The sequence below is a fragment of the Myiozetetes cayanensis genome, unplaced genomic scaffold (assembly GCF_022539395.1).
Source record: "Myiozetetes cayanensis isolate MyiCay16 unplaced genomic scaffold, myiCay2020 scf10, whole genome shotgun sequence".
In the NCBI taxonomy this organism is placed as follows: Eukaryota; Metazoa; Chordata; class Aves; order Passeriformes; family Tyrannidae; genus Myiozetetes; species Myiozetetes cayanensis.
Window position 1 is genome coordinate 34,594,565 of NW_026086605.1, and position 14,430 is coordinate 34,608,994.

The following is a 14,430-nucleotide window of genomic DNA, read 5'->3' on the forward strand; positions in this document are numbered from 1 at the left end:
CTGAGTTTCCCGGAGTGTCTGTGCGCTCCAGGCCCCCATTTCCCCACCCCAGCGGCCAGGCGGCCCCTTCCAGCGATCCCGGGGCTGGGGCCGGCAACTCCCGGTTTCCCGGCGTGGCGTGTCGGGGAGGGGACAGTGGGGAGGCAGCGGGGGCTGGCCCGGGGACCCTGCCCGGCTCCGCCCCGGGACCCGCGTCCGAGCGCCGGGACGGCTCCCCCCGCCGCTGCACCGGGAGGGAGGAAGGAAGGAAGGAAGGAGGGAGCGAAGAGGGGAGGGAGGGAACGAGGGAGGGAGGATGACAGCACCGTGAAGAAAAGCAGGGGACCCGCTGCCGTCCCTCCTCCCGCACGGCAGGACTGGGCGAGCGAGCTCCGCGGAGCCACCGCCGGTAGGTGCGGCGGGGTTCGGGAGCGGGACCGACGGGGCCGGAGCGCAGCCGGGGGCCGGGGCGATGGGCAGCGGCAGCCCCGGGGCGGAGGGGAGGATGGCGGCGGGGGTCGGGCCTTTCCCGGCGCGGCGGGGAGTTGCGGCAAGTTGGGCGTGCGAGGAGGGGCCGCGGCCCCGATCCCCCCCTCGGGCAGAGGGAGAGGGGCCGGCGGGGAGCCCGGGGGCTCGGCGGCCGCATCCCCCCGCGGGGCGGCCCCGGGCTCCGCCGGGTCCTTTGTGCGCCCTCCGGCCTCGGCCGCTCCTTTGTCTCGGTGCGGGGCCCCGGCCGCCCGCTCCCGCAGCGGGGCAGCGCCGGATCCCAGCACCCTGCCTCCGAGGGAGAGTGTTCCCGGCACATGACTGCCCCAGCAGCTCTCCCCGCGCCTTTCTTTCGGGGAAAGAAAAACAAGGGGAAAAAGCAATCAATGGAATAGATAGAGTCGAGGTCTTGCGGCGGCGGCGCGGAGCTTCCGTCCGGAGCGAAGCGCGGCTGGGGCGGCAGAAGGAGACTTTGGAAAAGGAGACTTTCTCACAACCATCCCGGAGTTGCATCATCCGGCCTGTCAGCCCCTACCAGGGAGCACTGGAAAGTTGTTCTCACCCTTTCCCCTCCTGCCTCCGGGGCACCCTGGCCCTCGGCCGGCTCCCGGCACGCAAGAGCCAGCGGCATTTCTGCTGGAGCAGGGGCTTCAGCATCCTCACGGCACCAGAGGGGAACCTGGCTGGTATTGGGGGTATCTTGGGGTGAAAAAGACCGTCCCATCAGAGCCCCCACTCAGTGCCTGCCAGAATTTCAGTAGCCGCTCCCACATCTGCGGGAGCTGCCCGCACCCCACTGCCTTTGCACCGAGCCTGGCTTTTGCTGCTCCGGGGAAAGTGTCTCTTTTTCCACACCACCACACCAGGACAGGGAATTAACTCTGCAGTTTTCCCACATCTGCCATGTTGCTTCAGCATACGACTACTCATTTTTGCACCAAGATCCGGGCACGGGTCACTATTTCCCCCCAGCAAACATCTACTGCCACCAGTCCGTCCCAGAGGTGCCGGGAGTGCTACAGACGCGCGTCTCGGGGTGAAAGGGGAGCGGAGCAGGGCACAGAGAGAGCGGTGCCCCGGCGTTTGGGGTGGGTTTGGCGGAGGAGCTTCCAGGCTAGTGCGGAGCAGCGAGGAGAAGGAGCGCGGGGGGCGGTGGGAGGGACCGCGGGCTCCGCGCCCCAGAGAAAGGGCTCATTGAGGCAGGGCCGCGCACTTGCGGTTCCCCTCGTGGCCGGGGGCTGCCGGCACGCACAGCAGCCGGCATTGTGCTGCCGGCGCCGGGCACACGGGGCCGGGCAGGCCCCTCGCCCGCCTTGGTGGTCTGCGCTCCAGACCCCCTTGCTGCCCGGCGGCTCGGCCAGTTCAGTCGCTCACCTTCGCTGCAGGTGGTTCTTGCAAACCCCCCTCCCCAGCCGTGCCTGCGGTTTCCAGCAAGCTGGTTTCAAGGTGGTAGGTGTTTCAACTGCCTCCTGGTCCAGATCCAACCCCAGAGGCCGATCCATGCCCAGCACAGATGTCCCTGTGTCTCCCATCACAATCACCAGGGGCAGGAGCAGCAGCTCTCCTCTCTGCTGGGTCAGGAGAAAACACATCTCTTGGACACCACCAAGGTGAGGGAGAGCCAAGACTGGTCCGTCCAGGCCACGAAGCCTGTGCTGGTGGTTCACCGGCGTTACTGTGCCAACACCTGCCTCTAAATCCCATCTGGGATTCAGTCTCCTTGGGAGACAAGGAGCAAGGACAGCTCATCTGGTTCACCCCAGAGCTCAGGATGGCACAGTAAAGGGTGGACAGGAGGCAACCTTGTGCATCTGGAGTTTGAGAGCTCATGCAATGAAAACAGAGTTGTGTCCGTGGTGCCTGTTTGCACCAGCACCCGCTGCTGCTGCTCCTGAGTGTAACCTCAGCCAGGAAGGACTTTCTGTTCCAAACTTTCTTCTCTGATGGGCAGTTTCCAGGCTTCAATTTGATGAGGCCTGTGGCTATTCTCGGCAGGTTTATAAACATTGTAGGCGGTGACATTCCCAACCCACCTCCTTTTTTTAGCTTGACCAGACGTGTTTTTAACCAAAAAAATACCTGTCCGAACAGACTCCTTACATGTGCTGCAGGGGCAAACCGAAGCAGTGCTGTGCTTGTGCCATGCCTTGGAGGACAGCCAGGGCCAGGGTGAAAATTACTGGGAGATGAAAGCAAAGTGGGAAGCTCTGGTGGCACGTTTCCCAAAGCCAGCCTTGGGAGGAAGCTGGGAGCGGAAATAGTTGATAGAGTAAATACAGAGGATTTTTTTTTTTTTTTTCCCCAGGTTGCAGACAAAGAGCAGTGCAGACAGCAGATAAGCCCATGTTCCTTATCTCTTTGTTGTTCCACCCCTGTGTTTTGCTGGCCCTGGTGTCTGCTGGAAATCTGATGAAGCAAAGGATGGTGGAGGGAATTCCTCAGAGCAGCAGCAGTGCAGGGGGCAGTGAGCTCAGCTTCAGGTCCCTCTGGGCTCTGCATGGGAGCAGGTCAGGGCTGGATGGACAGAGGGACCTGGGGCAGGGAGGGAGCTTGCACGTAGGTGCTTCACTGCCATTCCTTGTCCAAAGTTCAGTTGTTGCCTGTTGAGTCACTGGAGGAAAGTGTGACTTCATCCAGTCTCACCTCCAGCTCACTTCCCCTGCCAGCCGCAGGCGCCTTTCCTTCCTGGAGCTCACCTGGTGGGGGTTCAGGGCAACCAGAGGAGGGGGATGAGAGCCCCGAGGCTTCCTGGAAGACCTTCCCTTGCCCAAAACCAAGCTGAAAATTCTGGCTCTTCTCTCCCAATCAGGCAGTCCTGCAAAATGCTTTGTAGAAGGGTGATAAGAGCATTCCATCGCTCCTTCCTCTCCCCACGGGCCTTGCTGTCCTTGCTCTGGGGTTACGCTGCTCTGCTCATCCCACCTGCACCACCACTGGGAACATCCATCCCATGAACTGGCTTGTTCCAGCAGACTGGAATGATTTGGTGTCTCCATCACCATCCCAGTCCTTCCTTCTTGCTGGGGCAGGGTTAGGTTAACTTGCTGGAAGTAGCAGATCCCATCTGGGCAGCTCTGCAGGGGAACAAAACCCCACACCCCTATGCTGGCTTTGACTCAGCTGGGAAATCCATATATCCTTTATCCTCTCGGCAGTGGGAATTGCAGCAGTCCTTGCTGAAATGAAAAGCACTTCCAGCCTGAAGGACAGGAAAAGTCAGGGAGCAGCATCTGAGGAGCTGTGGGTGCTGCTATCCAGGGTGGCGCCTCTGTTGAGTGTTCCTGGAGATTACTCCTCTTTGCTTTGGGATGTGCAGAGCAAGAGGAGAGCGCTGGCTGGCACCTGCCTGCTGTCACCAGGGACAATGTCCATCTGTCCGTCCGTCAGTCAGTCTGCTCACACTGGCAGAGCAGTCGCTGGTGGGGCACCCCGGGGCGGCAGCAGCATCCTGGTGGTTCTCCTCATCCCTGCCATCCCAGTGGAGCCCGGAGGGCAGCACACGGGGCACACAGAGCCCCTCTGTTCCCCCTCACAAAGGGACGCTTGTGGCTTGCACGCTGCCCCGTCGGGGCTGTGCCTCATGGGCCCCAGCGAGGAAAAGCTTTGGGATGCCAAGCGGCCCCCACCAGCCTCACCAGGTCACCTGAGTGTCCCCAGCCCCGCAGCTCAGCCCTGACGGGGCCCCTGCGCCTGTTGCTGTCGCCCCGCAGGTCCCTGGCCGGACGTTTGCAGCCGGCTGTTTATTTAATGAATTATGTCTGCCCCAGGCCTGGGAATGAGGGTTTTGCCAGCACTGCTGGACATGGCTCCCTGTGTCATCCCTGTGAATAATTCCTGGTCTGTGGCTCATTTGTGGTCGGGCAGCTGGCGTCATTAGAGGGGGAAAACCCCCGGCTGGCTTTGCCCAGGGATTTGTCTGAGGAAGCGGATGATGCCATCCCCCTGCACGCACGCTGCAGGCAGCGAGGGGACTGTCCCCAGCCCCAGGCGAGGGCAGGGATGGGGACCACCACTCCCTGGGATGCCACAAACCCCAAAGTCCTTTGCCACGGCCAAGTCGGCGACTCTGGCGTGTGCTGAGAGACGCGGCCGCACACCGAGGGCTTTGTATGTTTGATTTCTTTCCTCGGTTCCTCAAATACTCCGACAAGTCCTGTCATCACAAGGGCACGACCAAGGAGGGGGGACCCGGGGAGCTACACGGTGAAAGGCACCTGCCCTGGCTGCTGGTCTGTCCCCGAGGAGCAGTGTGCTGACAAACAGAGCTAGCAGGGCTGTTAAACACACACACGCGTGTGCCGGGCGATGTCGGTGCCGCTCGCTGAAGGGGGAAGCCGGGGGGCCCCTGAGGGAGGACTCGGGAGCTGCCAGGGCTCTCCAGAGTCCCTGCATCCCACTGAATCCTGAGTTTCCCGGGTGCGTGGGTGCGGGTATCTCCTTTTAGAAGCTTTTACTGGGAAGGGGATGGCTGAAAGCCAAGCCCTGAGAGCTGAATGGTTTGCTCAAGCCAGGAAACTCCCGGTCCTCACACAGAGAGGACTGGGGACCGGACAGTCTGGATGCTGCCCTGGCCCCGGGGTGCGTTCCACCCCTCCTGCCCATGCTCCCTCCTTCCCTGCGGGAGGGACATAGAGCGAGCAACACCAAAAAAAGCACATTTTGGCCGAGCACTATGCAGAGGAGGCTGGGATGTGACGCAATGCCTGGCAGGGCTTCCCTGCTCCACACCCTGCCGAGGGACGCGGGCACCGCGGCTCAGCCAGGGCATGTCCCCTCTGGCAAAACCCGGCGCTCCCCAAAAGGATGGGGCTGTGCCTGGCTCCCCCTTTCACCCCAGAAAGCAAGGGTGGGACGGGCTGCTGGGATCATGCTGGCAGAGCCGAACAAAAGCCAAATAGACTTTCCCTGAGTCACTGAAAGTCTGGCCAAGAAAGCAGGACGAGCAAACGGCGTCACCCACACAACTGTGCGGGCGTGCGAACCAGCGGGCAGGGAGCAGGTGCCAGCAAGCCCTAGGAGTGTAAAAGTGCACACTCAACACGTGCTGGGGACCTGCCCCAGAGCTTTAAACAGCAGCTTTGGCCCCCAAAATCTCCACCACATCCCAGCTGCTGCATGGGTTTGGAGCAACACAGACCGGTTTTCCCCAACACCCCGATTTCAGCAGTGGGAGGAGGAGGAAGAGGAAGGATGCAGGGGGGTCTTTTCTGCTAGGCGGGGATACCACGTCTCCTGCTTTTGCATCCCACACCAACTTGGTTTTTTTACCTTTTTTTGGCAAAACCCCCCCGCCACCCAGAGCACTTTACACCCTGAAGGGGACTGGCAGCAGCAGCGTTTTCCAGCCCGTCATCGTTCCTGGAAACTCTGGGTTTCATTTTCAGTACTGAGCAGCTGCCGCTGCTGTGCTGGGGGAAGGCGGAAGCCACGCGGCCCCACAACAGGGCCCTGCAGCGGAGCCTCCAACCCTCCCCAAAAGCAGCTCTTTCCAAAGGCTGGGAGCCAGAACGCGCCACAGACCGGGATGATCCGAGGGGTCCCTCGCTGCCGGCAGCAGGTTTTGCCAGCGGGGAGCAGGCAGCTGTCAGGGCGGAGGGGATTGGGTTTCAGGGCAGGCAGGGGTGGCTGGTGGAAGCGTGGGAAGGGGTCCTGTCGGGCAGATGTATTTTGGGAAGGAGGGGGAGCAGCTGATGGGGCCTCCTCTTCTTGCAGCTGCTCCTTAGGGGTGGAATGGAGCGGTAGGAAGGAGCTTCCCCCTTTTTTACCGCTCTTGTCAAGCCTTTCTCAGGAAGGTTCAGCCTCTGACCCTGCCTGCAGGGAGCCACCACCATGCTGACCATTCTTCTCCCCACAGGCAGGCCTGGCAAGAAAGAGGATGCCCTAGCCCAGGACACCTTCCCAGTGGATGGGAGGGACGTTTGTGTGTTCCCCATGGAGATCCGACGTGCTTTACCCCAGGATGTCCGGGAGCTGCTGCACTTCCTGAAGGTGAGGAGCAAGTACGCCGTCCTGCTGGTCTTCGTCGTCAGCCTTGTCATCATCGAGAAGGAGAACAACTTCATCTCCAGGTAGGGAGCGGGTACCTGAGCCACCCCATGCTTTTCACCCTTTCTTTCCCCCACATCCCGAGCTCCTGTGCAGTGGGGGCCCCCCAAATCCCCCCCTGGGACACAGGGGTGGTCCCGTTCTCCTCCAGGCTGGGCTGGGTCTCCCCACAGGGTGTCAGACAAGCTGAAGCAGTCCCCTCAGGCACTGGCAGAGGCCAACGTCACAGAGGTCAGCCCGGCGCCGGCCGAGAATGGCTCACTGGCCTCGCTGCAGGAGCTGGACGCTGCCTTCTCCCAGCTGAGGTCCCACCTGAACAACCTCACCCTGCAGCTGGCAGGGGACACAGACCCCGGGCCGCGGCGGCACGTCCTGCTGATGGCCACCACCCGCACCGGCTCCTCCTTCGTGGGGGAGTTCTTCAACCAGCAAGGCAGCATCTTCTACCTCTTTGAGCCGCTCTGGCACGTCGAGAAGACGGTGTCCTTCCTGCCGGGGGGAGCCAGCGCGGTGGGCTCGGCCTTGGTTTACCGAGACGTCCTCAAGCAGCTCCTCCTCTGCGACCTCTACATCCTGGAGAACTTCATCTCGCCGGCGCCCGAGGGCCACCTGACGCCCTTCCTGTTTCGGCGGGGCTCCAGCCGCTCGCTCTGCGAGGAGCCCGTCTGCACGCCCAGCACCAAGAAGGTCTTCGAGAAGTACTACTGCAAGAACCGCCGCTGCGGCCCCCTCAACATCACCCTGGCCGCCGAGGCGTGCCGGCGCAAGCAGCACGTGGCCCTGAAGACGGTGCGCGTCCGGCAGCTGGAGTTTCTGCAGCCGCTGGTGGAGGACCCTCGGCTGGACCTGCGCATCATCCAGCTGGTGCGGGACCCCCGGGCCGTCCTGGCCTCCCGCATGGTGGCCTTCTCGGGCAAGTACGAGACCTGGAAGAAGTGGGCGTCCGAAGGGGAGGCTCCCCTGCACGAGGAGGAGGTGCAGCGGCTGCGGGGCAACTGCGAGAGCATCCGCGTGTCGGCCGAGCTGGGGCTGCGGCGGCCGGGCTGGCTGCGGGGCCGGTACATGCTGGTGCGCTACGAGGACGTGGCGCGGGCGCCGCTGCGGAAGGCGGAGCAGATGTACCGCTTCGCCGGGCTGCCCCTCACCCCCCAGGTGGAGGAGTGGATCGGCAAGAACACGCAGGCGCCCCACGACGGCAACGGCGTCTACTCCACGTGCAAGAACTCCTCGGAGCAGTTCGAGAAGTGGCGGTTCAGCATGCCCTTCAAGCTGGCGCAGGTGGTGCAGGACGCCTGCGCCCCGGCCATGCAGCTCTTTGGCTACAAGCTGGCCAGCAGCCCCGCTGAGCTGGCCAACCGCTCCTTCAGCCTGCTGGAGGAGGCACAGCCCTCCTGGGTCACGTAACGGCACCGGGGGACAGCGGCGGGGCGGAACGAGGGGCTGCGGCCCTGCTCCCGGCCGGTCCGGAGACGACCTGGGGGTCCCTGCTCCTGAAAATGCTCCTGGCTGCTGCCACGTGGCAGCCCCAGGAGCCGGAGCATCCTGGCAGAGCTGACCCCAGAGTCCTGCAGAGCCTGAATTACACGATTTCCCTGGAAACGGGGAAGAGGCAAGGGTGAGGGGCAGTGGGTTCGGCACCAGGACCACCTCCCCAGCTCGGGAGCTGCACTGAGGAAGAGGAGGGTGAGGGCAAGCAGAGGGTGACAGGACCAAGCACCTTGCATTGCTTCTCCCTGTCCCAGCTGGGACAAGATCACTGTGGTGCCAGCAAAGACACAGACCCCAGAGGCCTTACTGGTTTTGTGCCTTCATACACCAGCACAGACTGGGAACTGCCCGCGGAGCCCTGGACGGCACTTGGGCTGCAACAAAATGAGGTGACTTTGTGGTTTGCTGCTCTTCAAACTTGGTTTGGGAGGTTTGGTTGTTTTTTTTTTTTCCCTTTTTTCCTGTGTATTTGCATACCAGGTGAATTTATTTATTTATTATGTGAAAAGGAGGGGGGAGGCTGGTCGAAGAGCTAAGCCCAAAAATCAGAGCAGCACAACATACCACAAAGACACAGGGAGACACTCAGAAGGGAGGTCTCATTCTGGCTGGAGATCAACACATGTCCTGCTGTATGATCCTGGGAGAGCCCCCAGGGACTGATGGGCTGTAAACCCCCCAAACCCCGCGAGGGAGCGACTGCGAACTTCGGCGGTGCTGAAAGATGGTCGGACTTACTTGATTAAAAAACAAAAACACCAGTACAGAGTTCAAAGCCTCCCCTGTCTTCTTAGCATTGGTGGGTGCACCCTGCCCCAGGGGGAGCCCCAGAAATACAGGCCAGCAGCACTGGGGGGGTGACCAAACCTGGTGGAGGCCCAGGGAGTTTCAGGGTGTTTGCCACGTGCAGACGTTCACCCCATGCCAAACTACCCCATCCAATTCACATTTCACTGATTAAAATGCCCATTTTTAGCTCTCTTTGCAGCACATCCTTTTCCTCCCCTGAGCATTTTGGGTTACAGCAGCCACCTGAGGGAGAAGCCAGGCGTTTTGGTGGAGGAGAACGGTTGCCTCCACCTAAGACTTGCTGAGGAGCCCCAAAGGCTCCCAGCAGCCGCACGTCCCCCCTCTCCCCAAACTGGAACTGTTGGCCAGAAAGCAAAAATAAATAAATAAAACGAGGCGGCGGCTGGGCACAGCTGGGCTGTGCTTCTGCCGGCCGAGAGGAGCGTGCTGGGGCTCCAGCGACGGGCTGCGGCTGGGCTGAGCTCACAAAGGCCGAGTTTTTGACGCCGGAGGGAGAACAGAGGCGGCATTGAGGAGCGCGGGGCCGGCCGGCGGGGAGCAGCCGCGCCGGAGCCCTGCACAGCCACCCGCCCGCCCCGGAGGCGCAGGTTTTCCGAGCGGGGCCGGGCATCATCTGCCCTCAAGGTGTGAATTCAGGGCGCTCGACACGGGCTGCATGGGGAGAGGGTGCAAAAGCGGGCGTTTTTTTGGCGCACCCTCATCGCTGACAGGCGGTGGAGAGCGTCAGCCCCCTCCCTGCCTCGCACACAGCTCTCGGCATCACAAGCAGCTCTGGGTTTGCTGAGTGAATCGGGTTTTGTTTGGAGGCTTCCTGCTGGGAAAGCGGCAGGGTCGCTGAGGTCGGACGGATATTCCGCAGCTGAGCGCCGGGAGAAGCTCACAGAACTCAGCCAGAGCTGGGGGGGAACGCGGCCGGACCCAGGTCACGGGCAAATCCCTCTGGGAAAGTACCGCTAGGTTGGCTTTTGCAGAGAAAATAGAGTTTAAATTAATCGTTTGTAAAACGGCACGACGGGTGAATAGCTACTGAGCTGCCACAGGCGGGGAGGGGATGCCCAGCATCCCCCTCCCATCCAGCGTCCGGGAGGCTTGGGAAAATCCAGGTTCAGGGGCCAAGGACACGCAAATCAGGGAAATACAAAGCAAGTGTCGAGGGAACCGGGTGCTGGGCTGAGCCGAGGCCAAGAGGGGACAGTGACAACCAACCATTCTCACCTGGGCTGCCTCAGCCCCGGCTGGCCCCAGCCTGTCATTTCTAGCCAAGCACGAGCATTCGTCCCTGGATACCCTCCAGCTTCCCGTCAGAAACGTCGCAGGACAGAGAGAAAACACGCCCCCGACCCATGCAGATTTCCGCGGGGCTAATTGCTCCCATTAAACCCGCGGAGCCGTGACTCCCGCCCGGTGCCAGGCGCGTCGGGAAGCCACGGGCGACACGCGGCTCATCCCGAGACTAGAGCAGCTGAACTCCCCCTGTGCCGACTAGGGGGAGGTTTGTCCCCCCAGGAGAGGGACCTCCTGCTCCCCCTGCTCTGGCTGCTGCCAGGCCTTGCTCAGCTCTTTCCCTAGAGGAGGACAGGCACGGATTTGGGAAGAAAAGCACTCCTTGGGAAAGCCACAGCAAGAGACAAAGCCTTAGAGCAGGGACATACCTGCATCCAGACGAATCACGCAGGAAGCCCACAACAGGAGCTGCAGCAAACACAGCCTTTCTCCCTTCACACACAAAAAAAACCAAACCACCCTCTTTTCCAGGGATTTAAGCTTGTAGAAATAAAACACACCTGGAAGGCTCGGGCTTGCCTTAAAGTAAGCACCCTGTTTCCCACCCTTTCAACAACCTGCAGCTGTACTGCCTCTGCCACAGCTGTGCTTTGTGGGGAATCGGACACACTGTGGTGATGCTTGTTGTCACCAAAGAGACCCTTTCTGCAAGAACCCCAAGAGCAGCGAGGGGACACGTTCCCCCTGGGGCAGGGCCACCTGCCAAAACTGCTTCTCCTCGGGGTCACTGCAGGTGACACAAAATGATGTAGCAACAATGAGAGCTTTAATAAATGACGGATGTGCTCTTGATGTTCTCCTCTCAATGGGATCTTTGTAGGGCAATGCTTCCCTCACTGGTCTGATCCAGACTTGACTTTGGATGGCAGGTACATCCTGCTGTTTCTCTGCCTCCTTGATGCACTCAGGGGTGGCTGTGATGGCATGGCTGGGATTACCGTGGAGAGGCAGGTCTTGCTTGAGGCAGAATCTGCCATTGCCAGGGAAGAGAGCTGTCAAGATGGGCAAGTCCCTGAAATGCCAGCTTAGATGCCCCACAGTTTAATGCCCAGGTGGCCCTGCTGGAACATGAAGCAGATCCTCCAGGTTGGCCCACAGAAATCCACAAAAAGGCCTTTTTCCAGCTCGGCACGAGGTTTGTCCCGAATGTCAGAAGTTGTGGCTGCTCTGCCGTTGTCCTGACCCCCCATTCCCTTCTCCTCGCTTGCTCCTGCTCCATTTAATGGGATCGGATGAGCTAATCCCCCCGTGTCTCCTCGCAGGGTTATCAGATGGGATTTGTGCAGAGGGGCTGGAGGGAAGGAAACCCATCATCCCAGCAATCTCCTGCCCTCATCCAGCTTCTCCTGGAGGCTGGATCCAGCCTTGCCCTTCGCTCCATTGCAGGGCTCGGTGCAGTTCCCACAGGGAGCTGGTCCAGGCTGTGGCTTCACAGCCAAACACTGGGTCAGTGGGGAGACCCGTGGGCCAGCGAGGGACCCTGTGAGGGCTGCAGCACACGTGGAGATTTCGGCATTAAATGACAGCCTTGTTTTCTGTTGTGTTTTTTCAAGAGACTGCATGCCTGACCAGACTGCATTTCTTGGTCTGCATCCCATATTTATCCTGTAATTACACCTTCAGACAAAGGCTGCCTGTCTGTGAGGCCGATTTTTTTAAGGACAGGGTTTTATTCTACGCTATGCTTTCGCTGCAGTGAAATCTGGGGGGGGAGGGGGGAAGGAAGGAGAAAATTCCCCACAATTCATAAGTGAAAGCTGTTCTTTCTCAAAACCTGCCCTGAGAGCAAAGGAACTTGCCCAAGCCCTCTCCCTTTTCTCCAGGAAAACCCAGCTGCTGAATTCATTTATGCTTCTCTACTACCCCACAAGGATTAATGCTGCAAACCGTGTTGTCCCCTAAAAGAAAGGTGTCACCACACTGTCAGTCCATGGGCTCCTCTGCTGCAGGAGAAGAGTGTTTCCGGGGAGATCCCCTCAATCCTTACAGCCAGGCAGCTGACCTGGATAAAGCTGATAAAGGTCCTTGTTGCACCTGCCTCGATCACAGCACAACCAGGGGTGAATTCCCACAAAATGGCATTTCTGTAACATTCCCTCACTTGGTTCTGGAGGGGTAGGGAAGACTTGCATGGTATGAAACCCCAAGGCAGTTGCTGGAGCTGTTTGAGCTGGGGTTTCTTCCAAGGGGAAGAACAACCCCGGCTCTGCCCCTACTCATCCCATGCTGGGGGCTGACATGAGCCTGGCCATCCCTGGTTTCCCAAAACCTGCCTTGGGATGAGCCTCTCGAGAGCCCCAGTTTGTAGGTGCTGATGGCAGGTGGGACAAAGCCCATCACTACACCGAGCCTGGCAAACTCATCCCACTGCACTGCAGGGAAAGAGGAGCTGGGGAGCACCTTGGCACAGAGCCTGCTGCCATCACAGGAACAGGGAGAACAGAGTCGTGGCACGGCCCTGGGATGGACTGGAGCCCTGCTACCAGCTCCCTGTGGCTCTTCTCATGGATACAAAGATCATCTGAACTGCAGAGACCATTGCATTTCACCTTTGGGCTTTCCCTGAATCACTTTTCTGGGTGGGATCTGCCACCAATTTACAGGCTGGTACGTCCAGAGGCGCTGCCTATAAATACAAGAGACTGGTCCAGCCTGACTAAAATAAGGTGATTTTGGTGCTATGGCCCATGAGAAGCACCTTGTCTTCCCAAGCCAGTGTCACTGAAAAATCGAAAAGGAAAAATGAGGTTTGTTGGGGAGAGAATAAATAAAACAGGGCCTTGTTGATTTCTGCTAAAAGTAGATTTTTGTTTATGAGGTATAAAATGGCCAGTGTTGATGTTTAAAAGCAGCCAGGAACTGTCTGAATTGGTTTTTCCAGGCGATTCTTTGCCCTGAACTGACTCGGCTCCACCTTGGCTGCAGCAGAGATCCCTGAGGCATGTGGGGGGGGGGGAACAGATTGCCCAGGAAAAAGGGGGGAACCGTGGGGCAGGTGCCAGAAGAAGCAAAGCAGTTTGCCTAGAGCAATCAATCCCTCATCCCCGAGAGACTCAAGATCCCCCTTTCACTGAGGCTCAAGCGCTGCAGCCATGCTGGTGCCACCGGGGCTGTCGCAGGACGATGTGCAGGACATGTCTGTGGGCAGAGGGAACGTGCTGTGTGAGGCTGCTGATACAGGGGAGGATCTGGGGGTTTGCAGAGATGGCTGTGAGCCAATAACAGTGTCTCCAGCAGCTCAGGCTTGGCCAGCTGGGATGGGGCCTTCAGCCTGGCCCAGGTGGCAGAACAACTCTCCAGCGGAGGGTGAAGGGAAGGATGTTCCCTCTCTTCCAGCCTGTCTGGGCTATTGCAAAGTTACGTGCCCTGATGCTCTTGGTGGGCAGGACAAGGTGGCCCTGGCTTAGGGGGCTTCAGGTGAGTGCAGAGCAGGGGCACTTGTGGGATCATAAGGTCTCCCCACACAGCACCTTTGTACCCATCCTTGGATTAGTCATTCTCAGAGGGATTATTAGCTCTGGCTGATGTTGCATTAAACCTGATGAGGAGAGGATACATATATATATACCCATGCTGCCTGTCTCAGAGTGACAGACCCCATTCCTTACACCTCTTCCTTCCCACTGGATCCCTGCCATCCCACAGGGAGCATTCAGTCCAGATGTGAGGAAAAGCCCAGGGAGCCTGATCCCTGCCCCTGGACTCCCCCGCCTGCCTCTGCCCCATAGATCACCAGCAGGAGGCAAACCCATCTCTGAGGCTGGGCGGCTTTCACCTCAGCCATCTGCCTGCAGCCAGACAGAAAAATATCATCAAAACATCCCCTCTGCCAAACCCAAGCAGCAGCCTTGGCCACTCCGAGTTTCTTCCTGTTTGCCTGGGGCTGGATGTGAGGTTTTCATAATGGCTCCTTTTACCCTCCCTGCTTGCTTTGGGCACCCTTTTTGCCAACTCACTGGCATCTCCAACTCACTGGCCCAGATATTTCCCCCCTTTTTTTTGGAAGGTTGCCCTGATCTTCTGGTGTCCAGTTGGATTCTCCTGATCACACCAGGTGATAGGGGAAATCAGGGGAATGCTCCTGGAGTAATCGGCTGCTCTCAGCAGTGGGTATGTGCTGCAAAATATATGCAAATGCCTGGCATGAAAAGCCCCAAACTGCCTCTGGAAAAGCCAGAACTGGGCACAAGGGTGCAGAGAAAAGGGGAGAGAGGGCAGCAGCACATGGGAAGTGGCGACTCATCATCAGCATCCTCATCTGCTCAGAATGGGCCTTTGATCCAGCTTTAGTCCAGCAGGAAAAAGCGTCAGGAAAGCTATGGAGGTAAGGACAGCCCT

The 14,430-nt window shown here is 59.5% G+C and overlaps 1 protein-coding gene across 1 annotated transcript; it reads left to right on the top strand.

Moving 5' to 3' along the window:
- Positions 1 to 284: 284 nt before the first annotated feature.
- CHST3 (carbohydrate sulfotransferase 3) lies at positions 285 to 10,928 on the top strand. Its single transcript, XM_050305657.1, has 3 exons — positions 285 to 388; positions 6,320 to 6,533; positions 6,684 to 10,928. The coding sequence occupies exons 2-3, from the start codon at positions 6,397 to 6,399 to the stop codon at positions 7,912 to 7,914; spliced, it is 1,368 nt and encodes a 455-aa protein (XP_050161614.1). The 5' UTR covers positions 285 to 388; positions 6,320 to 6,396; the 3' UTR covers positions 7,915 to 10,928.
- The last annotated feature ends 3,502 nt before the right edge of the window (positions 10,929 to 14,430 follow it).